Source organism: Strigops habroptila, chromosome 2 (assembly GCF_004027225.2).
Source record: "Strigops habroptila isolate Jane chromosome 2, bStrHab1.2.pri, whole genome shotgun sequence".
NCBI classification, from domain to species: Eukaryota; Metazoa; Chordata; class Aves; order Psittaciformes; family Psittacidae; genus Strigops; species Strigops habroptila.
In genome coordinates, this window is record NC_044278.2 from 96,377,888 (window position 1) to 96,405,475 (window position 27,588).

General features: G+C 43.9%; 1 protein-coding gene across 4 annotated transcripts; it reads right to left on the reverse strand.

Moving 5' to 3' along the window:
- Positions 1-616: 616 nt before the first annotated feature.
- TMEM272 (transmembrane protein 272) lies at positions 617-27,308 on the reverse strand. 4 transcript variants are annotated; one of them, XM_030477477.1, is made up of 5 exons: positions 27,029-27,308; positions 23,382-23,461; positions 15,920-15,979; positions 9,770-9,852; positions 617-5,720 (listed from the first exon to the last, which is right to left on the reverse strand). In XM_030477477.1, the coding sequence occupies exons 2-5, from the start codon at positions 23,437-23,439 to the stop codon at positions 5,358-5,360; spliced, it is 564 nt and encodes a 187-aa protein (XP_030333337.1). In that variant the 5' UTR covers positions 23,440-23,461; positions 27,029-27,308; the 3' UTR covers positions 617-5,357. The 4 variants fall into 4 exon arrangements, with proteins under 4 accessions (XP_030333337.1, XP_030333338.1, XP_030333339.1 ...); XM_030477478.1 differs by lacking the exons at positions 9,770-9,852; positions 15,920-15,979; positions 27,029-27,308 and having other exon boundaries at positions 23,382-23,422; XM_030477479.1 differs by lacking the exons at positions 9,770-9,852; positions 23,382-23,461; positions 27,029-27,308.
- Between the last annotated feature and the right edge of the window lie 280 nt (positions 27,309-27,588).

Sequence of the window (27,588 nt, forward strand, 5' to 3'; positions counted from 1 at the left end):
AGCAACTCTTTTTCTGATATATCCTGAAAATAAATGGAATTTAAGAACTAGTGATGTAAAATCCATGCAGAAGTAGAGTAGCAATACAATGAGCAAAAATAAGCGATGATAATAAAAAGGTGTTGTCTATAGCAACTTGTGGAGAAGTGTGCATAGTGGGTTTTTGTTCTTCACCATTTGCACCCTATGTACTTATTTCATATTGATACTGAAAAGCTAAATCTTTTTTTTCAAAGGACTGAGAATCAAATCTATAAGATGTGCAGGTATCTAACTCACATGGGCATCAAGAGGACCTTGTTAAAAAAATCTTTCACTTATGTTGGCCTGTAGACCCACAGTTTGCATCTCAGAGCATCTCTCACATTTGAGCTGCTATACTGCAGCACAGGGAAAGGTATCCAGATATGCTTCAGTATTAATGATTGTACAGGAGAGTCAGTATGGCTTAGATTCAAATCTGTGGGTGAAATCAGTCTCTGATGTAACTATTCATCTCAGTGAAATTGCAGCAGGGTTGATTATAATTAGCATGACTGGTAAATGTAAAGTACCATAATTTTTAAAGTCCAATCACACTGACTCATGCACTCACACTGGTCAATATCTTCCTCTCTGCATTTTTATTCAAACGAGACATTTGGTTAAAATTCACTGTTATAAACATGTTTATGTGATTTCTCAGAACTTCATACAATTTTCTCAGAAACCTGTTCTTTTTAGCAGTTTTCTTGTACTATTCAATATCAGATGGCATTTTCAGCTTTTTTTATTTCATTAAAATATTAAACTTTCTAAAGATTTTTTCTTTTTCTTCTTATAACTAGGACCTGTGGGACTTTCATGTACTCCAGTAGGGAACAGGAACCTCAAGAAACGTAAGCCAAGAAGCAGCAATTTCAAACTGAAGCCTGGATGGAACAGTCCTTTCTATATTATATGCAGAACGTACATGGGTTGTCATTGTGATGCAAAGTCCCTATCAACTAGAGTCTGGGGAAAATGAATAATCAGAGATAAGATTCGAGGTAACTTACAGAAGCTGATCTGGTTTAGAATGTTGTACAATGTACCACCAGTTTAATCTTCATAGCCCTTTGCCTGTAAAGTCAAGGCATTTAGACTCATTTACACCAATTGTTCACATTTCAGGATCTGAGACATTCAGAACAGCTCTTGACTTAACCTAGAATAGCTCTGCTTCTTTTTTCTTTTCCTCTGTGCAGTCACTTGTAGCTTTAAAATCTGATGTCTTGGGACCTCATCAAGATCAGAGCGAGTGCTGTGTGAGAGAGATCTGCAACAGCGCGTTCCTGTTTCTACTCCAGAGGAGATGAGGTCTGTGATATGTCTGATGCTCACCTTCCCTCTCTTCGGGTCAGCAGGCAGGAGCTGTCTGTGTTCAACATTTGGAATGAAGGAAAAAAACATTTGCCTGTCTGGCTGCAGCTTTTAAAATAGCTCTGGGAAGCTGCTCCCTATTGCTTTGGAATATTATGCCCATTGCTAAAGAAGGTGGAGTAGTGGGAGGAGAAATATACTGAGGGCAATAAACTGTAATAAGCGTGATTTATTTCATGGCTGCTACCATTGCATTTATGATGCGTATATGTCTAGAGTCTGTGTGTGCATGCGGAAATGTCTTTGTGTCTTTATATTATTAGATTTCTGCAGTGCCCACAACTAGCAGTGAGCAGGCTATCTAGCCCATTGAAATAATGTATATTTTTTTCCTTTGAAAGCAAGAAATAGACCTTTGTTTCTCAAGAAGGGGAGATGATTTAACTGGAACAGTTAAAGCTGTTTTCCTGCATGGTAGTCAACACATTTCTGAGTTCATAATAATTAGCTGAAGGGTCTATTTTGTTCAGTTTTCAGAAGGCATTTATATTACTTTGGGAAAAAAAATGAGCATTTTCAATTTGTAATTTAGTCTACTGGCAAAATATGAAACATTTTCATACCAAGGTGTAGATTGTATTTTCAGCCATTTGACCTTTGGGCTGTAATGACATAATTCCCCCACAGCTGTTTGCTGGGGAAATGTGCCCACTTCTCCATTTGTCTGGGACCACATCAGTTTGTGGCAATTTAAAAAGCTGCTGCTTGCAAGTTAAGGTGCTGTGGTCCATGTACGTTTCCTAGATTATCTCAAAGTGAAAGAAAGTGCCTGCAATCAAATGACTTTCATTTGGGTTTAAGCTGAGTGCTTTATTTAGCCATTTGAGCAACCCAAGAGAAAGTATGCTGCTGGTGGTGCATCAGGAGAAGAGTGGTAACTTAGTAAGTCACTGTAACTCAGTTGTATTTGGTCCTGTGCCCAAAACCAGCTGTCCCTGCTCTACACCTGCATGATTCCAGCCTGCTGAAGGAGGCAGTAGCAATCAAAGTGCAGAAGGCATGCTCAGACCTTGCTGGATACAGAACTGATGGCTCCAGAAATTTTGGAGGTATTGATGTTCACACTTGCATGTGCCATATCTTATTGATGTACGCAAATGAAGATAAATACTATCAATTCAGAATTGTCCTCTCCCAGTCCTAACGGAGCTTTTTGTTTACCTTTTATACCTTCAAAGTATTTCACATATGCCTTTTGCTTCATTAGTACTTCCTCTATCATTTTGTGTTTGTGCTAACCAGGTACTGAACGCCAGCACTATGATTTGGCAGCACTTTCCCAAGATGTCAATGAACGCACTGGGTTGTCATACCTGAAGAATTAAGTCTCCATGGTAGACTGCAGAGAATCAGTCAGTCTTACCCTCCCATGAATGAGACACAGGCCTCGGGCTTACTGTTATGTGGCTGAAATTTGACGAATCATTACACACGTGCTGAGCTGCTGTAACTATGCTCACACAGGCACACCAGAAATGCAAGGGAATGTGGCTCAGCTTACACCTCCTCTCCTCAGGGCTGAACTAAAATGACGTTGGGTTTGCTCAGGTAGAGAACACACATCACCACTTGCTGCAAGGTCACTGGATATGCAGTGACATGGGAATCAATTCAGACTTAATCAGGAGTGTGAGCCCTTAATTCTTTGTGATCAAGAATGATTCTAACAGCACTTTGCAACAACAGGGAGTTGTTGCAATAGCGAGGGAATCCTATGGGTAGAGTGTGTGTAGCTGCTTCTTTTTACATTATCAACTGAGTATAATTTTCTTTTTTATGCCTGTTTCAAATTTTTGGGTAAAGTTCATGTGTAATGATAAACAGCTGCTTTGTGGCATTTGAGTTGATGGGTGGAATTATGCCTGCTGTTAGGCAATTTCTTAAACACTTCTTAATGAACAAAAGATGCTCTTCACTGCAGGTAAAACCACTTAGATGAGTTCAGAACTGAACACTGAAATCCGGGAGCCCAAGTGCTGAACCAGTGAAGTATTTGGGAAGGAGGAATTCTGGCATTCCACCATTGGCAGCAGTTATGTTTCAGAAACGTGTAGTGCCTTTGGAAAGGCAGTGGAGAGTGGGGGGTGGAGCACCTCTTGGGGAAAACATAACTGTGATTTCTCCCAGACACAATTTGAGGCCCATAAATAAAAGGAAATATTTCCATTGGTCTGCTGACTGTGCACGGCCTAAGTCAGCCAGCAGTGTTAGTAATTCCCACCCCATGGATTTCTGATCAGGGACAGCCTGACTGTGACTTCTCCCGAGTGGTTGCAGCAGAGCAGGGGAATGCTACACTGGTGCTGCTTTTTGTCAATGTTTCACCCTTTACCCTATATTCACTCTAAGACTAGTTTTCTGGAAATAAGCAATTCTTAAAGCCAGGGCCTGAATTAAAATCCTTACAGACCGAATGCACCCTTAGTTATTTATACAATAGCCCCTGAGGTAAATGTTCATGGTTGAAGACAGGTGGTTCCCACAGATGTCACGCTGTGTTCAGCCTCAGTCCCAGGAAGGATGGTTGGACAGAGCCTGTTCAGCTGTGGCATATTGTTGAGGTTCTTTTACAGCTTTCACCCTTCCACAGGCATCTTGTAAGTCTTCTAGGTTTCTCTAAAACATAGGTTTCAGCTGTGTGGGTTTTAGCAGAAAAGATACCCAGAACATGCATCCTCTTCCTGTGCTGGGGCCACCCTCGTGCTTGTATAGAGGGGACCCTCTCTGCATTGACCATATTAACAGAAGTGCATAAAAGCAAATGCAGAAAGAGCACTTTTACACAGCTTTCATCAACATATGAAGAAACAATCTTCCAGCACCAGTTACAGGCTTGTTCCCTTACGTGCCACAAAGCAGTTGTCTCTGCACATGCTGGTGCTTTTAAAGCTGATACTGCTTGTTGGCTTACCAGGTGTTTGTATTACATCTACCTATTAAGCACAGATTTCCATATGTACAGCACCAAGGTGAACAAATCAAATGTACACTCACACCACAATCAGAGCACTGCTGTAGTGAACACATCCGCCTGAAATTCTCACATGTATTTATCATCTTTTATATTTAAAACACCTACATAACATCATCAGGTTTTTTATGAATGTGGTCACAATGGTTTGACAACCACCTTTGTGTTGGCGTGGTGCTGACAAATTACTGCTATACAAAAAGTAGAGAAGAGCAGTCTCCCCAGCTTGGGGAATGCTGAGCATATATTGTTCTGCCAAAGAGTTGCAGAGTGGCACTGGCTCCATTTGGATGTTTTGGATATATATGGATATATTCAGACTATCTGTTTTAGCACCAAAGGTAGATATAAATGCTTTCAAATCCAAGTTCAGAAGATACCTGGGGGCCGTATTCAGGCTGACTTTATACATGCTCATAATTCTCTCATAGCTACTCGCTGGCTGGTCTAACAGTGGCCTGAATAGCTCCGTAGCGAGCATCTAAGTTGCTGTCAAAGTCCATGCACCATACAAGGTGGTCTGAATACAGCCCTTTATCTCTTTGTCTCAGCTTCCTCATTTGTAATGCAGAGATAGTAACATACCTCAGCAAGGCTACAGAGATGTTCAGATCCATGTGAAAAGGACAACATGTCTGCTTTTATAGGCAGAGATGTACTATGCTGAAACAACATAAGGGGACCTGGTTTTAGAGGAGTGCGCCATCTGCAAGAGCTTGCTCCAGATAGACTATCCAAGAGTTAAAAAGGAGATGTAGAAGTTAGCAAGAATGCACCCTGCCATCCATAGCAGCAATTTTACATTGACTATGCTGAATTCCAGCATAGCTTTTTCCAGATGGCACTGTATTTTACAATTTCCTCTTGCAGTTGACTGCTATCATACATATATATAGTACGACAAAGACGTACACAAGGGTGAATTATTGCCTATTTTTTGTTATACAAGCTTTCCCACACATCTGGGGCTTTATTTATGTGGCATTTAGTCTTCCTCAGAAGAGTATCTTTGCCTGGAAAAACAATATATGCAGCAGCTACAAAAGATAAGGAGAAAGAGAACAGTATGGCTAATAATGAGAACACCAACAGCAAAAATGTACAGGGTTTTGTCACAGTAATCCTGAGGCTGATGGAAAGGTGGGATGAAGTTTGGTAGGTACACAGAAAAAACCCAGTAATTCCCAAGAATGAACCAAAGAAAGAGGAAAAGGCTGAGGGTTAGATGTATGTAGTACTTGTGAGCATTCTGTCTCCAGGGATATTCATCATCATCGTCGTCATCAATCACAACAGACTTGGAAAGCAGCTGCCTCATCCTGGTTGAGTCGTACAGCAGGAGAGTCACCTGGAGGCATTGGAGGAGAAAAGGGAGTAAGTCAATTGGCTGTGAAGTCTCAGCACATTCTGGTCACTGCCAGCCTTTAGGCCAAATTACAGTTGGATGTGGGAAAATCGTGTAAGAGAAAGCTGAGGAGCCACAAATGAGGCAGATCCTGCTGGGAAATAATGTATTTTTCCTCTACAGTTTATTCACTAGTGAGATTTAGGCCAGACATTGCAAAAAAACCTGCCAGTGGTGAGGATGGAAAGGCGTGAGAACAGATTGTGTAGGGAGATGGCAACAGCTCCCACACTGGAGACTTTTAAGAACAGATTAGAGTAACTGCTAAATGACTTGCGTAGTTCCTGCCTTGTAGTGGGTGGATTTGTCTCTCCTAATTATTTTTCATGGCTATATAGGTTAATCGGATTAAGTAAAATTATGAAGGGTCTAGACTTTGACCTAAACCCAAAATAATTTGCTTCCAATACTTGGAATGATTCTGTCAAGTTTTCTTCAATTAAGCATCATTTTCTCAGATTGCTCCATTCCTGTCTTCAGTCAGAACCAGCAGAGAAACAGGTGGAATACCATGATACTGTGAGGATAGGAAGGTCTAGTCTATAGGGAAATGCAGTAGGACTGATCAGCAATGCTTAGAAGATTTCTATTTCAGTCTCAGAATACAAAGTATGTCAGTAGGTTGACTGCAGTGTAGAGGAGCTTTTGAATTTCTGTCCCCTAAATGACTTTCTTAATTTTGGTAGATTTATACGAGAGGTATATGCAGGGCTAAATGAGGATTTGGGACAAACATTGTGAAACTTGTGTTACCTTGCTACACTTGAAACACATGGTCCAGTCCTCAAGGCACTAGCTATTGTAATTGCAACTCCCTTTCTTAGGTACCTGTGTTCCTGTACAAGCCTCCCTGCAGTGAGTTGTGTCATTGAGAAAGGGACTTTAAGAAGCTGACTGAGCTGGAAGCTGCCTCGGCCAGCCAGGAATGAAATTCAGAGAGAAAGGTAAAAGATGTGTATTTATAAACGGCTAAGGGGAAGCACATACTGTCCAAATAGGGGTTCTCAGCCATATTCTCTTTCCCAGAGTTATATTCTGTGCTCATTTTTATGCTTGAAATAAGAAAGAAGAGCACCATTTTACACCTTCTCCATTAGTCAGTGGACAATGGTGAGAATGCTGGCTAAGGAAAACCCATATGGGTATATATTCTGCCAGGTTCAGGTTTTAGTCCACATGCCCCATTTTCTAGAGGCAAGGCCTAGCAAGAGGATCCAGGATATCCTAGGAAGAGGATTCTCTTGCTCTTCCCTGTAAAACTGTTCAATTATGTATAAATGATTAAATATTTTTTCACAAACCCAGCTTTTTTTTTTTCTGGTTCAGATGTTGGCACCAGTTTGTGAGAAACAGAGACTTAAGTCCCAAAGCCAACTCAGGCAAGAAAAAAAAAAGGTGTTTCCACCATTTTTTTGGTCTGGCATCCAGCTGAACACTCAAAGAGGTAGGCTTGCTCAAACCAGCAGAACATCTTCTTCTCAGCTGAACGTTTATTTTAGGCAGGCTCATGACACATAGGAGGGAAAAACCTGCCTGGCCAGTGGGTCTGAGATTTCTGCACAGGGACCTTTGGCTTGACCTGCAGCTTTGTGGAGCTCATTAGATTTGAGGTTAGCTCAGCACATAGGCAGCTGCCTGTAGTCGAGATTCACCAAGCTCAGCAATGGGAGTGGGGTTAAATGGCAGATGAGCATTAGCTTTGGAGAAGTCAGAGAAATCTCCCAGGTGGATTTATGGATCTCGACTGCATCTAACCAGTTTATGGAGAGTGTATTTAATTCTTACAGATTATTGCCTTACCAAGTTCTGATTGAAGCAAATTCTGGCAGTTGCTCACATTGTTAATAACTGCTGAATATACATTTATGGAGCAGCATGACATGAATTCAGCAGGCGTCTCTGGATGCTGTGGAATGGTTCAGTTGCCTTGGTGAATATCTGTAGGTTCCATTGCCTTTTAAAAGACTGGAGGTGGTAAAAAAACAGATGAGGAGCCTACAGATCTGGGCCAGAACGACTTGCCATTAAATGATGTCCATCAAAGGACAGCGTTCATTCAGACTTCATTCTATACCCATTCTCTGACCTTTTAACTTTCAGAGGTCAAGCAAATGTACTGCTTAATGAAGTCGGTGGAGTTTGATGAACTTAACAGAGGGCAGAGCCGGGACAGGTGGAATTTGGCTACAGATCAAGCACTATGAGATGACACTACAAGATGAGTTAGATCAATCAAATTCTTACCAAATATATTGTCAGACTGCAAAATGGTCAGTCCTGCTGTCAAATGAAGCCACATTCAAGCCATTACTTGATGTCAGCATGAACATTAACTGATCCACTTACCATCTTATTTAGGGTAAGGAAAACTGACTTTAAACCAGGAGCAGCTGAGAAAGAGTCAACATTTTTGATGAAGGCTTCAATTCATTAGCATGAAATTTTTCTCTCAATTCTGCTCTAATCTTTTCTAAAATATTATTAAATGAACCTTTGATTATACGGATAAGGCCACTGGTGTGATCAAATGACTAAGCTTTTTCCAGTAGAAATCATAGCACAACAAATTCCTTGTAACATGATTAAGCACTTTCTTTTTTTTCTCCATTTACTTATTTACTGACCAAAGGTCCTCAGGGGGGATGATTCATATCCCAGTGATGCACTGCATCTTGGTTACCACTGCAAAAGAGTGCAGGGGAGGCTGAGACCTGCAGAGGAATATTCTTTTCCCTGTTTCAATCCTGGCAAAGAAAAGGGTCTAGAAACATTATCAAAGTGGACCGTAGCTAGCTCCTGTTTGGAGTGTCTGCTGTCTGCAATCTGTAGTGCTGTCAAGTGGGAGACTAGCAGGTTCCCTTTACAGGGCCAAGCTGCCTATACTGAAACATTAGGCCACAACCCATCAGGTCTACCCTGGCTGTTCTGTTAGTGCTGGACTCCTGGGAAGGTAGATGGGTGCTGGGTTGCTGCTGGTCCCATTAGCTATGCAGGCCAGCCAACACCACCAGTGCAGATGTTCCCTCCTGCAGTAGCACTTGCTGTTCTTAGCCCTTCATGCCCCAGTGCTGTGATTCCAAAGCTTTTCCTTCTGCTCCACCCCTTTTCCTTTGGCAAGAACATCTCTGGGACAACAAAAACCAGGTTTGCTTAATCCTGCTGAGAAGCCATAAAGTAGCTCTGCAATCTGTTGTGACAAGTCTCTTCATGCCCACAGACAGCCAGGTAACACCATCTGCAAAGGGACTGTCAGAACAGGGCAATCCTTCACCCTAGAGTCAATGCAGAATTACAGCTTTATAATGACCAGGGTGTAACATAGACATGGGGATGTCTCTACTTGTCAAGCAGCCAGGCTTAGGTTCAGTGAAGATATAAGTGAGCATAGTCCACCAGAAGACAAGTAGCTGTGGTTAGAAAATACTGTGCCTAGATTAATAAGCCCTGCTGTGATGCAGGGATTTATTTACTCTGGAAGGACGCAATGGTGCTGCCTCTGTTGTTTTTCAGTCATTGCTTCTGGCAAGGTCAGAGTGCAGTAAGTTGAGCTCACAAAGGGCTGTGCACAAACACCTATAGTTTTATAGTATTCCCAAAGCTAGGAGAGTAGCTTCACTTCTTGTCTATCCTGTGTCTGCAAACGGAGGAGAAAGGTCTGGCAGGCTTGGAGGACCTCTTGTGGAAATAGGACCACATTTACCATAGGCATCCATGTTATGTAGTCATTTCCCTTGGTAGGGTGGTAGCAATGGTAGATGCTTGTGGTGTAGGAGAAAGTCACACCACAGTGTGTGGGACAGTGCTGAACGCTGAACTCATTAGCATCTCACTTCACTGATGGGTGTTTTAGGTGCTGGAACAAGCACAGTTCAGTCCTGAAAGCTCTCTTCAATACTGCATGCACATAGCTGTCTGGAGCCATCATTATCTCTTAACTAGCAAGTCAAAGTCTAGTCACACAAAGTATTTTTCACACATAGAAGGCACATTACCTTTAAGCTGCCAATCACGCCACCCACCAACAGATATAATGGAATTAGTGGCTGAACTGGGCAATCTTCCAAAAACTTCATTCCTGAATAGCAAAAATTAGTGTTTGTTATCTCAAGTGATTAAATAGTGCAACAAGCTGTACAGTGAAAACTAAAGATGGTGTAAGTCAAGTGCTTAGACCCAAGACTTATATCCAGTGTCCATTGAAATGGGGGATGAATTAAAGGAGGTTTGTATCTCCCATTACAGGAGTGAGAGGCAGGAAGAAGCAAAAGGCAGGAGGAGGAAGGGAGAGAGCAAAAGTAACAATAAGAAAGGTTGTTCTGGCATTACTGATCAGATCCATGTACACAAGTCATTATCTTCAGCCACTGCGTCTTTGTTAAATGAATGACTGACCTGGACAGGAAATTTCCATCAGCAGTAGAAAAGTAATTGAGCATCAAAACTGTGAAAAGAAGGAATTCTGATAAGCTTCTCCCAGGCCTTTCCTGCTCATTAGCTCCCATGAGTGTGGCATGTTCCCTACTCAGATGCCTCAAAGCTTGGGAGACAGTGCCCGTGGGAGCACCTGGAACCATTTTAGCTTCCCAGGCAGCTGGTAGGAAACCACAGAAGCTCAAGTTTCCAAGCTGTTTGGGTTGCTGGAGGCTAACAGTGTTGGTTGTTATGGAGCTGCGGATCCTGGCAATCCTCAAACCTACTGCTAGAAAGCTGGGTAAGTTTTAGGGAAGGAAGCGTGTGGCAGTATAAGGATGTTGCTGGCAGTAGACACTGCAGCTTGTGATACAGGTCTGTGGCAGTGAGGCTCATCTGTCCAAATATAGATGTCTGCAATGCAGGCATCCATATCTGAACTAGTTTCCTAGATTCTATAGTCAATAGGGAGAAATAGAGACTTGTAAAATTCAATTCATCTCATCCTAAGATAGGCATTTGAAATAGGTCAGATGAGTTGGGCCCTGAAAGTGCCTCCTTCTCTCCATGGCTACACAGGGAATCTAGACAGCCAGCTGTAGATATCTAAAGTTAGCTGGGATGAATTCTCTGCTCAAATTTCTTACCCAGTGGCATTTTTAGTCAATTTTAAACTATTCATTACATTATAATTTGGATCCTGCCTTTCAGGGCTTCAACTGATCAGTTGCAGAGAACAGAAAAGATTTTCTGGTTTCTTCTTGTATATGTCATTTTCAAGGAGAAATTTTCACTTTTCTCTAAATAATCTGGGTTATTGCTGGACCAGAACATTGCTGATGTCCCAAAACTCTCCTGCACTTTTTTTATAGCAATTACACTATATGTGTTAACAGGTGTTGTGGATCGTGGTTACTTGCTATAGCCCTTACGTTAGTCATACGGTACAGGGTGATCTGCTGTGTGTAAAGGCTATGGAGTCCAGTGCACTCTTCTACCCTAAGCATCTATTACGAGCCGTCTCATAATTGAAAAGGGCTGGACATAGATGGATTTGGACTCTGTCCCTTTTTGTCCCCTGTTGCAAGGCTGTAATTTTTTATCCCTTTTGCTACTATGTAACAGTGAGACCTGCTCAGGCTCCCAAATTCACAGGGGTGGGCAGCAGGGAAATCATCATGAATTATATCATGTTCAGAAAGCTGCTGACAGGTTTTCCAGAGTCCTTGGCCTTGTAATAGCCTGCCACAAAAGCAGCTGGCCAGGGATCTCAGGGAATACATTTCAGTTTAGGAACCTAGGCAATTACTATTTCCAGTGTGTTACTGAGATTTGGGTTTGAGGGAGAAAAAAAATCAAGAAAACATGCCAATTTTGTTTGTAGTTTGGTTTTTGTTTGTTTTTTTTTATGGAGCTATGATTCTGTTTCCAGACAAATCTATTATGAAGTCCTTTCATATGTGTAACATGACAGCAGTCAGTCTTGGGAAGGATGTGAATGATAGGCAATGGTAATCTGTAGGTTGGGAGGGAATATTGCAGGCAGATATGGCATCAAAAGGGGAGGAGAAACAGAGTAATACAGTAGTAACTTAAAAAATACAACACTAGGAGTGAATAGGACCTACTGTTGACAGGTGGGCACTGATATTTGTTACAGTGAAATCTAGGCACATCATGTGCCAATCACTTCACACAGAGCATGTGCCTGATTTACTTGGGAACACCAGAACTAGTAGGAGAGCACTGATGCTAGCTCTTCTTTCCCACGAACACCGGATATGTTCTTTCTTGGACTGTTAATGATGGGATATAGGGACTGTGAGAGATCAAAGCTCTGTTTCTAGTGCAATGCTCCCTGCAAGCCAGAGTGATCTGTGGCGAAGAGTGATTGAACTTGACCGTGACATTGACCAGCATATAAATTCGAATGAATAAACCAGCAACCTTCGTGAACTCAGACACAGCAAGAATGTCCAACAGCTTGCATGTGTGCAGAGGGAAAAAAGAGATGGGATGCTTGAGGGAGCAGAGGTACTTGCACATTTTACCTCTTTGCTACCACAGAACAACACTTCAGTGGGATCCAGGACATAGAGTCCAGCCCAGTGGAAAGAGCACTTGTGAGTGATCAGGGTATGAGTGTCCCTAAGGACATCATTTTGGGCAGTGTTGTGACAACAGATCGCTACTAACCTTATCCATGAGGTGAAGGGTCAGGATGAATGAAAGCCAATACAGCACTGGCCTCATTCTAGCTGCTTTGCTCTTGCAGGTAGCTGAAAATGACTGAAGTGCATCCTACAGTAAAGGAGAGCTGCTGTATAGCAAGACTAATCTGGTGCCTGGTGCCCACTCCCCTCCTTCTCTTCTAATAGAAGGCAGAGGATGAAACATGCCAGGCCATTTTCAGTTGTTCCTAGTGGATGACTGCAGCTGCCATTGCTTAGCACAGACCTTGGTCAGGCCCTGGACTGTGGGCTTCACACTAGGATCTAGGTGCTGCAGACAATTTTTCTCAAAATACTTGCTTTTGGGCACCAGTTTATCAGAAAGCACATGAGCAAACCAGAGAAAACTCACAGAAATGTTGAGTGACTGAAGGACTGAAATGCAAGGAAAGATTATGTTAACAACTGCTACAGAGCAAGACTGGCCCTCACATAAAGTTACAGACTACGAGAATAGGCACCAGACAACTATCAGAAGCACTTGAGAGTTAAGGAATTATTTGGTGTAGATACAAGCATGAGGAGTAGTACTGGGTTAAATTTGAGCAGGGGAAAATTTAGATTGTCTATTGAGAAAACGATGTAATCAGCTTTCAAATATGTTTTAACTACCCCTGGGGAACTCTGTGTATAAAGGTAGTCTGGACAATGTACAAGAATGTGATTTTGGGAGCAATTCTTCACTGTCCCAGAAACTAAAAAACAAATTCTCAGAAGAGGTCTATGAGGTCCTTCCATATCTCTATTTTTAGAGTGTTTAGTGAAAAAAGGGGATCATCTCTACCAGTAAATTTAGAAAGCTGCTAAACAATCTGTGGCTTGAATGATGTCACAAGTTTGGAGCTTGGAAAATCTGCTGAGTAGTTTACTTGTATCTCGACTTCTACTGTGATTTACAGTATTACCACATTTAAAAGCGTACAGTATTAGAGTGTTAATGTTAATTATTACTGGGGTACCAGTTATTCATCTCTGAGTTTTAACAGATATTATGGTAATTTATTTGTTAACATTTGAAAATATCTCTCAGTTTTCCTCTGCAGAAAGCAAGAGCCAAAATGACTGGAGGCACAACAACAAGTTATTCTCTGAGATTATGGTAACAGAATGTTATCAGAAAATCTGAGGCTTTTGCTTGAATAATAAATATCTGCATTTTGCTTGACATTTCATTTTCCTAAAAATGCCTCTGCAGATCTGTAGCTGCAGGAAACCAATATCCTCTGACAACACTATATTACAGTGACATTATCTCTTAATTTCAGTAAATTGTGAAAAAGGGGCTCTATATCTGATGCAGGAGATACCCAGAGCTCCAGGCTAATATCTTACCATACACTTTCCCCTTCTCACTGATCTTAAAGATATTATGAAATCTTCCTAGGAAATTACAGGTGATCAGATTCCAACCCTGGATTCATTTCCAGAGGGCTGTCTGTCAATACACATGCAAGCTGTGCCACACTTCGAGTTATACCTTCCCACCTCTCTTCCACGGCTCAGGCATATTCAGCCTGGGGAAAAGCTAAAGCTAAAATCCTCTTAAGGAATAAATAGCAATTTTAAGTCATGAATAACCATAACAGCCGAAGTGTGAGATGGAACAGTTCAGTCCATTTCGCTACTTCCTAATTGCTCTTTAATCCCTCATTAGAACTCCCTAATTCCTAATTAGGACATCCTAATCAGAATCCTTCCACAGTTATCACCGGTACTCAGAAGGCCCCAAATAAAGGAAGCAGCACTAACCTTTAGCCAAACACTCGTTTTGTGAGTTTGGCCAACTACACCTGCTAATAGGCCAGGTGTCGTGACTCCCTTAAAAGTCATCTCAATGCAGACACCTAGAAGAGGGAATGGGACTTTGACAGTCAAGTGCAAGGGCAACACATGACACTTAGCTTGGTTACACATGCATATGGTCCAAATCTAGGTGGGATTCATCTTGCCCACAGCATATGCATGTATAGTTCATTTGCACTATCTTTCATGAACGAGGCAGAGGGTGAACAACTTCTCAAGGACACCCATCTGAAATGATTGTAAGGGCTCCTGAGGACAGGACTTAAAATTCAGAGTGGTCTGGCTACACTGGAAAAAGACATCCAAAATCTACAAGATGACAACTGATAAAGCTGAACACTGCATATAGGAGAGAACACTTCAGTGTAAATAAAAAACAAGAAGTGTCTGATAGGGAGCAGCACTGCCAAACCCCATCTGGGCTTACAATGCACTATAAACTAAATTGGAGCCAATGAGTTGGTGCAGAGAGAGCATCTTTCATTTTGAGGTATGTTTACAGGAATCCTGCATGTTAAACAGATAAGCTGATTATTCTGCACTCCTCAGCTGCAGTCCTGTGTTCCATCTTTTTGGGTTTTTTTTTTTGGATGGGAGGAATGATAGTTACATTGGCCAGAGACTAAAGGAGGGAGGCAAAAATGCAAAAAAAAAAAACGCTACAGAAACAGTGACCTGTGAGGTCAAGATGAAAGAAGCAGGTTTTTGAGATCTCTGGAAAAAAATAGAAGATGGAGTAGGGTTATAATAGCAGCCTTCAAACAGTTCAAAGGTTCTCTTCACTAGGATGGTGACCAATCTGTCTTTGTGACCATGGTGGGTAAGACAGGCTGTAATCTGTTTAATTTGCCTTAGGGAAGATTTAGGTTGGATATGGGGAGAAATATTTTGTCTGTGAGAGCAATAAAATGCTGAAATAGGCTCCTTGGGAAGCCATGGAATTTCCTTGAGCAAGGGCAAGTCAGACATCTGTCAGGGATGCCATGAGCATGTGAGCCTATCTGAAAGCAGAGGTGGATGGTGTCTCTACCTATGTTTCTCAAGTGGGGGTCACAACCCCAGTGGAGGATGTGAAAGGCCCAAAGGGAACAATGAAGTGTTAGAAAATGCTCTGTTAATAAATGAATAAATAAAAAAAATCAATGCTAATGGCAAGGAAAAGGTGATGCTAAAGAAAATAAGGGCCCTGTGCAGTTTAAAAATGTATCAAATTCTGAAGCTCAAAGGATTTTCTTTTCCTTTCTTAAATATTTGATCTTGAAACGTTACTCACACATCCAGCCTTTGGGGGGTTAGACAGAGACAGAGCTGCTGAAAATCAGGTCTCACTTTCAAACAGGTGGAGAAATAGCAGCCTAGATCATTTCTTCTTCCCTTCCAGCCCTATGCTTCTAAGGTTTTTGCAGTGCAGTTAATACAGAGGGATCCTGATAAATGAAATCTTCTCATGTGTCGGATTCTGAGCTTCCTCTCACAGACAGAGTCCTATATTGAGGTAAGACAGTCTTGGAGGGTATTTAAGACAAATAGAGTCAGAATTCAAGCATATGCATTGTGGGATGGGATTCTGTCTGAAGCTGAAGTAACAACACACAGGTTTAACTGAGTTTCCCGACTCCTTTCTCCCACCAGGTGTGTTACCCTGCCACACAGTGCTGGGAAGTTTCCGGTTTTAAATTGCTTTAGTAGTCAACTTACCTATAAAAGTCATGGACAGTGGTAAGGCAAGGAAACCAAGGAGCCCAAATATAAAGCATGCTGTGGATGAGAAAAGAAAGACAATATTATTGGGACTGGTTGAATTTTAGAGATCAGCAATTCCACCCAATGTTTTGCAGATGCTGTTTTTCCATAAAGTTGTGTAGCAAGAAATGCAGTGGGAATATCGGTGGGCTGGGAATATCGTGTTTATGGTGCAGCATTTGATATAATGGGACCAGCAAGTGGTTTATCACTCTCCCAGAGCTCAAGCTTCCATTTTTTAACTCATACATTATTAGTCTTTGTATCAATGAAAAAGCAATGAGAGGCACAAACTGCTTTTGTTGCTACTACTTCCAGCAAGGGCAGACTCAGCCACCACTACCTTAGCCATCATCAGCTTCAGAGACACTGCCAGGTGACTGTGCAGTAACAAGTAACTTTGCACCAGCTAATCCATGGCAACTGATGAGCCCTATTTGTTTGCTAAGTGAATAGCAGCTTTAATGCCATTTCACTTAGTTTTCACTAATAGCTAAATAAACTATTGCAGATGTGAACAGTTTCCGGCTGGTCTAACTCCCTAAGCCAGCTCAGCTCATGAAAACAGAGGCAGCAGCTCTGCTGCAGGCAGTGGGACTTGTCATTGGGATAGATCAGCTTAAGCTGCATGGAAGGATGCTCTTCGGGGTGCACATAGACTGTTCCAGCAGATGAGTGGATCTGAGGTGCTTAGTTACTCCCAGAGAACTGCTGATGTATCTGAGCCCTGGTATTTTCCCAGCACAGCCTGGTGCTGCAGAGGATGAATGCTTACCTTTGCAGAAAGAGAGAAACAATAGCATCAAGAAGAGTGAGCAGCCTGTCTTACAAGAGCTGTCACCTCTGAGCCTAATCATGAACACTTGGCAATATTAAAGTGAAATGCTGCCCTGCAAAATGAGAGTAAAACATAATGAGGACATTCTGTGGCCAAACATCCCTGCAGAGTGCTTCTGCAAATGGCTCAATCTGCAAGTAGATGCCTAAGGAGGCAAAAGCGCAGTAAGTGGAGGTGGGCATAGATTGCAGAGGGGCCAAGAAGGACATGGATAAGAAAAGGAGTAGGATGTCTCCTCAGAGGATTATGAAAAAAAATCTTTGAGCAAGCATTCGGGGTTGGTTTGGGACAAGCTCTTCCCCAGGCAAACTGTGTCACACAGTTCCCTGTGCCAGAGAACTGCAACCTCTGCAAGGCTAATGGCACCCTCCTCGCTGTGCAGGAGCAGGGACACTGCCAGCACCTTGTGTACAGTGCCAGTCTGGGAAACTGCAGCAGTGCCAAAGCATCACCCTCAGGGTGCCTTAGAGAAAAAGGGAAACATCATTGCCTCCATTTTACAGAAGGAGAAACCGAGACAGAGGGCATAGGAGCAGCATCAAAATTCAGGGCAGATCCACCAGGCTTTCTGACTTGCAGACACTTTTCATGGGAATACCCCATCCCCCACATGCTGCTTTCTCTCTCTGCACAGAACGAGGATCCTGCACTTCAGCATTTGAGAAACATCTTCCTTTCTCAGAACTAACATGTTTGTTATCTTTATGAATTGGTAGAGACTGAAGATATTTAGACTTAAGAAAGCATTTCTGTTCCTTTGTGCCACTCTCCTCCTCTCCCCGTCGGCCTGCCTCTCTGTCTCTCTCTCACACAATTTTTTCTCAGGCTCTCCTATCTCTTGAATGCTGTACAGTACAGAAATTCTTCCTCTGCTTGAATAGTGTCCTACACTTGACTAAGCTCTTTCAAACACTGACAGCCTCTCATTAGAACAACTCAGCCTAGAGCCTCCCTTTTCATCACATGTCACATTTCATGCTAGGTCCTCTTGCTGTTACATTATCTAGACTATTTTCATATTCAGAAGCAATGCTATTATAGCTGAGTTGGGCTTCCAATACACCCATGAACATCACCTGCAAATAGTGCCCTCAGCCTGGGCAACTAATTTATCTGGTACCCAAATGAGTGCAGTTCAGGTCTGCAGGAGTTGCATCAACTGCCTGGTGTTGCCAGAAGCTCTGTCATCACGGTGCAGCTCTCAGAGCTGTGTCACACCTCTGCCTGCGGTTTCATAGCCACGTCCTGTTTCTGCCCTTGCTGCACAGGCAAGTACTCAAGACCCTGGCAGGAGGAGGCATCATATCATTTCTTGATCACGCAGCATGTGGTCTGTCTGACCCCTGGGGAGAGATGCTGTGGTAAGCTCTGTAAAAGGCTTGGTGGGGCCTACGTATGTGTGGGGCTGCACATCTGGCACGCAGGTGTCAGTGTTTGCTTGTGTCTAGCATCTACCCAATAGCTTGATTTTGGAGGGGAGAAATGGGAGGTAGGGACCATTCGGAGAAAGAGATAATAGTTCATTAATTCCCCTCCCAAAGCAGTTGCTGGGAATGTATTTACTCATTATCTCCCCATTCAGCTACAGCCTCTTAGGTCTCGAATTGGAGGGGCAGATGTGTAGTCTGGGAAGGCTTCCAGATCCATGTTTAACAAAGTGAGACTCTCAACAATTGAATACACAACTGGCAGGGCTCCGCAGTCACTCTCAATGCCGCTAGCAGCACTGAAGACTGTTATCCCCAAAACGAGTGGAGTTTTCACAGAGCTGCTGCTCAGTCAGGACACAGCCGCTCTCTGCCTGGATTTGTCTGGGTTTTGCTGCCCCGTTCTGGTCCACAGACAAATTGCTCAAGAAAATGGTATTTGCCTTAGGGTAGCACAGTTCGGCAGATAGGACCTTGCTAACTGTGCAGTTTCACATGTGGGGCTTGTGGTATTTTTAACCTGGTGATATCACCTCACAGAAATGCCCCTGGATCTATTCTTAGAAAAAGTAGCAAAAAGGGGCTGTTAGTCTCTAAAAACAGAACAGGCTGAGGGAAGTGTTTCTAAGAATGACTCAGAAGAACATCAGCTCCACAAAGCTGGTGTCAGGGCATCAGGCAGGAGAAGCCCCTGCTCTGTACCACCGACACAGTGCATGGTGGGGCACTGGTCAAGTCCTGCTGTGGGAGGCATTAGTAAGTCCTAACGTGCCGGGAAATAGGTGAAGGGAAGAGCTCATGTCTGGGATCACAACAGAGGAAGAGGAGAGCAAGTGGCTGTATATCTTGCACTTTTCTTGACATCTGTGGGCACAGTGGGTGCAGATTTTGTGTCTCCTTCCCAGCAGGATGGTGAGCTGATATAAATCTGCTATTTAGCTGAGTTAGTCCTGCCAGGCTCTTCCCAAAGAAGTAAATGAACTTGAAATCACCATTATGGTCTCTTTTCTATCTTATGTTGTGGTTCCTTTTCTACCCAGTTCCTGACCTATTCCATCTTCCATAACCATGCCTGCTCACAGCAGCTCTCGTCCCCACCCTCTGCTACTCCCTTGTTTTCTGTCCCCAGTTCTGTGCTTGGCTTTGGGGCACACAGCAGATAAGCTGTCCTCTGGCATGTGGGACAGATCTGGAGGCAGTGTTGGAGGTGACATCAACTCACTTGTGGGCCCCTGTGACTTTATTTTGCTGCCATGATTTTTCAAAGCGTTTGGAAGTTTCAGATCATCTCAGGCTGTCCCTGTTTACTTTGAAGACAGAGAAAAGTTTCTTTCTTTTCAGGTAAGAAGAGTTCTCGTGGGATTTTCAGAAGTGATTTATGAGTACAGATCTCAACCTACCCACTCTTCTTAGGTAGTATGCTAATACAGCTGTAGTGCAACCTACTCAGTAGAGTGTGTGACAAGCTCTCTGATAATAAACACAGTAATAAATGAAGTGTTGTGTACATTACCATCACTCCCAAATGCTGTTTGGTCTATAGCTTGCCAGGTTCCTGACAAAAAAGGAACATATATATATATATATTTTAAATGAGATGCTACCAGCTTCCAAAAAAATCTGCAGTTACCCCAGGATTTATCTGCATGAGCAAGCTGAGGAGCAAAACTCTGTGTGTAAGCTCACATTATTCCCTTCAGACTTCCCATAGGAATGCCGCTGTGAAGGGGGCTGACTCTCAGCAGTGTGCATGTGAGAAAATTCAGGTCAGTTGGCCCGGCCTCGGCGCTGATCATGCCCAAAGGCAGATGCAGATGGTGGTGCACTAGCTTAGCAGCAATGTCACTCATCTCACAGGTGTGCTGTACAGCAGCATGGTCAGTGTAACAGGCTGGAGTGCAGATGGATAGCAGATATTTTCAGCCACATCTTATTCGTCCACAGTATCTGCAGGTGTCCCCTGCAGTATTGGTAGGGACTTGGAGAAAAGAAAGGATGCAGTGTGTGTAGGTGCTGCAGTGGCAAAGCAAGTCTTAATGAATCTTTCTGGGGAACCGGCTCCAGCAAGGCCATACATTTTACAGACCAGGGACGAGTCTGCCCATGGGTTTGGTAGCTGTCGATACTGAGTGTCTTTCAGGGATTTTGAGTGACAGGAAAATGTCACTACATCAGATAGGATATGCAGAGAAGACCTGAGAGAACTAACTTCGAAGGAAAACAATTAAATCTGTTCAGCCTGCTTAGCCAATGGCCAAATGAGAGAAAATAACTGCAAGGTTTGAACACTCAAAAAGGACCTGTGAGCGATCCACAGAGCTATGAAGGCACAGACATGAAATTAACTTGGGCAGAAACAAAGCTGCTTTGTCCATGAGTCTAAGTGCCATAGAAAGGAGATATATTGATAGAATAGTCTCTTGGGACAAATGGCAGGAGTCCCACCCCTGGGGTGATTTAATCCCTGAGCAAACTAGATACTCAGCAGCTAGATTCAGTGTAAGGAACAGCCATTCCCATGGAGGTCTCCAGTCCCAGTGCAAAACCACTGTAGGGAGCAGGGGAAGTGTGATAAAACTTACTCGAGACACAATCCAAGCTCTGGGCCACCAGATGTTTGCTGCCTGCCATCCCTGTTTGCTTAGATAGGGTTGTGTTACTGTGAAATACTTTGGTACCCACATAAGCTATGCCAGCATCACACTGCCTAAAACTGAAGTTCCAGGTTCCATCAGTGACGCCAACAATGCTGCTCTCACCAGAAATAGTGTAGAGTAAGGAGGTGCTAGTAATCTGGGAACCTTCAAGGTGGGGAGGATGTAGACATAGACGCAGATGTAGATGTAGGTGGTTTGGGGTTAGGCAATATTGAAGAGTGGGTTGTCTTGAATTTTGTGCCATGCCTCTAGCTACTGAACTACAATTATGCCATGGTCTAGGTTCTGGATTCAGCCCCTTGTGATTAATTTCCAGATGTACTTTTAAAACAAGATTTAGGTGTTACATAAAGAGCCACCAGTTTGCTTTGCAGTACCCAGGGTAGTGGATTAGCCTTCTTTTTTTTGGTCAGTTAATTAAAGACTGCCCTAATGTTCTGAACTTAAATTGCTGTACCAAGAATGAAAAGATTTCAAATGATGCTGCAGAGGTAGTTTGACTCTTTGGAGCTATTTAAATATCGGGAGACCACAGGGACAAATGTGGGGCTGTGCTGAAACTCTCTTTGAAAAATATACACAGGATGATGAGAAAAAGTGGAAGCAAGTGTCACCGTGCTTCAGGAGGGTTTGCATTTTAATGAACAGAAAATCAATTTTGGATGTACTAGTTGAGCCACAGCTAAAGCTGAGCTGATTCTGAACTTAAATGTAATGAAAAACTAAAGCTAATGAGTTTCCTGGAGAGGTGTATCTGAGTTGCCTTAGTCATGGGCAACTTTGTGGGTAACCAAGAGGGTGCTTCTGGTGTAAAAGAGCATAGATGAAATCAGAACTAATCCCTTTCTTTCAGAAGAGTGTCAGAGAGATTGTTTGTTTTCTCTGTCATCATTAAAGTCTCAGTGGCAATTTAGTACCAACAGGGAACAGTGACATTTTGCTTGTAACATGTAGGAACAAAGGTCAGAGAAAATACCACTTTTGCCTTTTTTCATTGTGATATTCATGAGCGGGCCCAGATCCCCCCTGCAAATCCTTTCTGTGGCATGTGAGGGAGTCAGCACCAGCCCACTCCTGCTCTCAAGGGCTTCTTGGGGTGCAATGAGAGCACTGCATGCTCTGTACCCCTCAGTGTTCATCTTTTCCCAGACCTCCTTTCCCCTGGGGCAATGATGAGCACAAGTGGGGCAGAAAATGCCCTCTCCTTCCCTAACTGTGCTGGGTTCCTGAGGATGAGCCTGGTTTGAACCCAGGCCAGGGCTATCTGTCCCCCCATGCTTGGTTTTCTGGGAAGGGTTGTAAGACAGCAAGGAGTTTAAGGGGCTTAGCCAGTAAAAAAAGGTCATTCTGAACTTTGAGAGCTTTTCAGTTGAAGCCAAAAGCAGGACTATAAAAGACCTCAACGTAACAGCCCTACACTGGCAAATGCAGCAGTTGGTGTGGGTGAAGTATCAGTTCTGGTGAGTGGTCAAGTGGTCTTCTTCTCGTGTTTGAGTGGAATTAGAAGTTGCTACTGCCTAGAAGTGAAAGCAAAATGCACTTGCAACTCAGAGTTAAATGGAGGTGCAGTCAGTGAGAGTAAGCTGCTTTAAAACCCTTGGATTTTAACCTCCTATCAATAACAGTTCTTCTCTGGTCTTACAAAACCCCCCCTCTGAAGCGTATGGCTCCTGTTCCTCGGCCATCAGCCCAGGCCAGCTTTCTGCTGCATTGCTTTTCATAGAGCAAGAACCAGCTTACTCCCCCAGCCCAGGAGCTGTCAGTTTGTGACATCTCTCAGCATTCTCCACCCTGTTAGAACGAACCTGTTGCTTTAAAGCCTGAGCGAGCCCAGGCTGTCCTGTGAAAGACCTCCATTCAGATAACTGATGCTTCCTACCCACAACATGACGTGGCCGCTTCTGAGGGCTACCCATGCCTGTTATACTAGTGACCAGGCAAATAGAGGGAAGAAGGCCTTGCTCCAAATATGCGAAAGAGGGGCTATTCCTGACCATACTCTGTCCCCAACCTCGTGTTCTCATGTCAGCACACAGGCTGGCAGCACTTTTGCTTTGCAGGAATTGCTCCTGGGGTACTTGGTTCCCAAGCTGGCCGTGCTGCTCTTTACCTGGTGTTTTTCCCTGCAGATAGTTCTGCTGGATTACATTTAAGATACCACTTGAAACAGGAGACAAACACAGCATATTGCTGAGGTTGTCTGCTGCAACCCATGTGTAGGTACTTGGTGGTGTTTGTATTTGTTTGAAATCTTGTGCTGGTCTGCTCTAATGCAAATACTGCGGCAGGGAGGTGCTGTGGGTATAGAGTTATTATTGTGCACTCCATCAATGCCCAAAATTGCCTAGGAAAGGAAATACCTCTGAGAGGAGGGAAGGAAAGGAAACTTCAGTGGAAGATTCAGGTAGGACTTGTTACTGTCTGAATTCCTTTATACACCTGGCTTAGCAACAGGGATACCTAAATACAGAAGATTACTACCAGAAGTGCCTTACCATTGCTGGCAATTTTCGATATGCACCGGTGGCAGGCTTTCTCCAGGCCAGCAGTCATTGTGAAGAGCCTTTTCGGGTATCTGTGGGGATACAGAAATGAATATGGTTACGAAAAGTATCTTTCACTTACTAAATATCTTGACTCAGAGTCACTCACAAATTTTGGCAGGCTTTCACAACCCTCAAAAACCTCAGAGCATCCACAAATCCAGACAGCACCCATCAGTGTCAGCTATGCCTTTCAGCAGTTTTGGGCTTGCCTGCTGGTGATGCTAGAGCTTTGGGGTCACAGGAAAGCTGGGGGAGAAGTATTCATGCTGGCTTTCTGAAAGCTATAAAAGGTTCTATCTTGACTTTAATTGGGGTTGGGGCAGGACAAAGTGTATTTAAGTGTTATGAGAAAACCCTGTGTAACAGATAAGGTTCATTACACAAACCTCAGCAAAAACTATTTAGTGAGCAAAAATTACTTCAAGAAAAGAGGAGGAGAGAGGATGAAAATAGTTTTAAGATCAAGGAGGATGCTGAAGAGGAATATAGAAGAAAACCTGCAAACCACAGGGAGCCCAGGACAAGATGCCTTTGATAAAAAAGCAGCTGGACTAGAAAGCAGCTCTTTGTAAAGCAGAATTTTTACAAGGTGGGGTGAGGGATGAGCAAGCAGCTAGGCATCCAAGGCCTGGGTGTCAGACAGCACCAGATAGTTAAGTAGCATCCAGTGTTAATGGGAGTGTGGAAAGCTCACACACACACACTCCAATCCTCAGCCTCTGTCCAGGGTCACCACAGCTCTACCACCAACAGCAACTGCAATACATGAAGGAGGAGGCTGAGATAGGGGAAGCTGCATTTCTGCACATACCTCAAATTAGCCTCTTTAAATTTCCTGATGATGAAAGACCAGTATTTTAAGCTTAGCCTTATTCTGTTCCAAGCTGACATGAAGCCCACCCCAGTGAGATTTCTTGTCATCAAGTGCTGAGCCCAGCCTGGTCCAGAGCCTGCAAGGGACCACAGGCCCCCAGACCTCTGTAGAAGATAAGGACAGACTTGTCCCACCCAGCTGGTATGTGCCGTACCCCCCTCCAATTCCTGTCCAAGCCCTGCCAGACATGGCTGAGCAGAGGTGAGTGTCCCCTGGGACTCTGCTTTCTCCTGCAAGCCCAGAGACCTATGAGCTGCAGCACAGGACCCTCAGCTGCCATGGGGAATGGATGGGGTTTGCTCCTAGCATGTTGGCATTGCAATTTCTATTTCCCAGCAGTCACAAAGGCAGGTCTGGCTTTACTTTTTGATGAGCATTCAATCAAGTAGCAGGGACTGACACTTTTGCAGACATCCCACCGGGTCAGTAACCCATGCTGAGACACTTGCATGTGGCAGCCAGGCACCAATATCCAGGTTTCTAGTGCACATCATCACATCAGGCATCTCATGAATTCAAGCTCTCCTTCTCCAGCCCTCATCTTCATACTGTGCCACAAGCCTCATTTGATGGGTGTTACTGCCATAATAAGCCTTGCAAATCCCAGTGGCCATCTCAATCAATACCAAATGATGGACTGGAATGGAAATTACATATATCAGTGCCCGACCGCTAAGGAGTGCATACTTCTTATCCTGGACACCTAACCTTCTTTAGAAGAGCAAATACTGTGCTTTTGGGCTGCAAGTATGGACAAATATTTTAAGGAAGGAAATAAGCACTGTTGCATGCTCAAAGAAAACAGGAAGGAGGAAGGGACTCTGGCAGTTTCCACAAGCAAACGACACATTAATTTTAAACTTTAAAACTTTGCTGCAGATTTATTCCCAGAAAGTGCACAAACAGGCATTCATTTTGAGTATGCCATTGGCTGCTGACAAATATATTCTAAATTATGCAGAGATCAGTAATATTTCTTTATATAAATGTTCATGACTAGAATTACTTTTATAGCAGTAACTCTTACAGAAACCACGTTAACAAAACCAATGCCATAGTGAAAACTGGTTGAATACCAAATTATGTTGAACAGAATTGCATGTGGCTGGGAATGCTGCATTTCCATAAACAGACGGTAAACCATATGTTTTGTCTAAATTTACAGTTATTTTATACCAACGGAAAAAAAACAAACTGAAGGAGGACTGGGTATCCGGGAGCATGTCACCATCTAGTGATGGAGCCCAGAAATGACTGTGAATCAGAGCTCCGTGTGTGAGTTTTAACAGGTGAGATAAAGAAAGCACATTCATGATGACTGCACAGAAAACGTGTTCACACAAGGACACAACACACATAACCACCAGGTGATGGTTTCAGTCCTTCCTCAGACATTGGCTTTGACTCCTACAGGACTGAAAAACCCCTCAGAGAAGTTATGTTTGCTGGATAAATAGGTGTTGCCCCTTCCCCCAGCCCTGCAGAGGTTCTGCAGAAGCTGCCGTCAGTGTTAAAGATGAGTATTTTCCTGTGTGATGAGGGTGTTAAAGTGCAATTCAGCAGCCAGGCAGCTGTGGAATAGTTTTGTTCCCCAGCTGAAATGGGGAAACAACCACTGAAACTTGCAGGAAACTGCAAGTGGTACAGCATGCTGGTGGCATGCAAAGGCAGGGCGGATGTCCTGCTGCCCAGTGCCTGCTGCTGGCTTGCTGGTGAGTTGGGAAAGTCACAGACAAAATGGAAAACTCAGCCACAAGTAGAAAAAAAAGTTACAGACCAAAGCCAGCTTCTGTACCTCCTCCATTAGTTCTTCTCTGGGGTCATTTACCTGGAGTGAAGGGACTCACTCTTGTGCCACAGAGGTCAGCAGGCAGGGACAAGTTTCTGACCCCCTTGCAGGGGGCTGGGTCTCTCCACACAGTCACTTTTTGGAGTGACAGGTTGCAGTCAACCACAGCAGAGCCACAGCATCCGTGCGCCTCCCCCAGCCTGTCCAGCACTTCCCCACTCAGTGCCCTCTCCGCTGTTGCCGGTGGCCAGGTTTGCCCCAGAGTGCTGGCTGCTACCTGCCTGGCACTCATGCTGTGTCCCACACTGCTGCCTCTGTTGTAACTCAGAACAAGCAGCAGTGGTAAGTGGCTGTAACACAGACCCTCCATCCTGGTTCCTTTGTTATTTCATCCAGTTTTAGCTGTGAACTATTTTTTTGGTCATCATTCTCCCTCTAGTTGTTTAGGTAACTAAAGTCAAAAGAAAAGGAGCACTGACCAACTGGCACATCCCTGACCCACAGCAAACCAAGAGACAGCGTCACACTGGTCCCACCATATGTCAGCCCAAACAAGAGTCACCTCCACGCTTGTCCTGTGGTGTTCAGTCTTCTCAAACTGAGCTCTGCCCTCTCCCAGCTTCGGGTGCCCCACTCTGCGCCAGTGAACAGAGGAGGCAGAGTCGCTGGGCTTCCTAAGACCCTGGTTCCCACTCCACGGCTCCTGACTGCCAGGGGGTCCTGCTGGGACACAGTGGGTGCATGTGGGCCGGCAAGCCCCTCCGGAGCAAGGTGCCTTCTCTAAAGACTACTAGAAGGAATGGTTTCTTTTTGTTTTTCTAAAATTTTCAGAGCAAGTCCTCTTCCAGAGCTGATTTCTTCCTAACAAACCACAAAGCCCCACACTGGCTTTTATCCTGGCACATTGTCCACTTCCCAGCAAATCCCTCTTACCTGAGAGTGCCGTGGGTGCCAAATCCGTTCACCTGCGTGTCTGGAAGACTAGGCAGAGGAACCACAAAATCCAGCCTTCAGAGAGAGCCGTCTGGGAGAGTCCTCTCCAGCGGGACCCCAGAGCCGTGCCTGGGGTGATGAGGTGCAGGGGCAACTCAGCTGCTTTTATTGCTCCTGTCCGCCTGCTCTCACACCTCTCGGCAGCAGCACCGTGGGAGCTGTGGGATGAAGGAGCTCTTGCCGGCAAAGCCCATCCTCATTAGTTTCCCCACTCCCACGGCTGGCTGGAGCCACAGCCCACCCTGTGCCATTTCAGGGTGTCAGTAGGGGGAAGCAAAGGACCCCACACATCTGTGACTGTACCAGAGGAAAGAAAATAGAAATTTCTTTCACAAAGTCTTTTATTTTAGAAACAAAAATAATTCATTTATTCAGAAATCAGTGCTGAGTGAGAAGTACTTGGTTCATTCTTCGTGCAATTTCCCCCCCTTCCTATCCATGCAGTTGATACAGCTCTTTGCAAAGTGCCACATATGTAACATTAATTGTTGTCTAGTTTA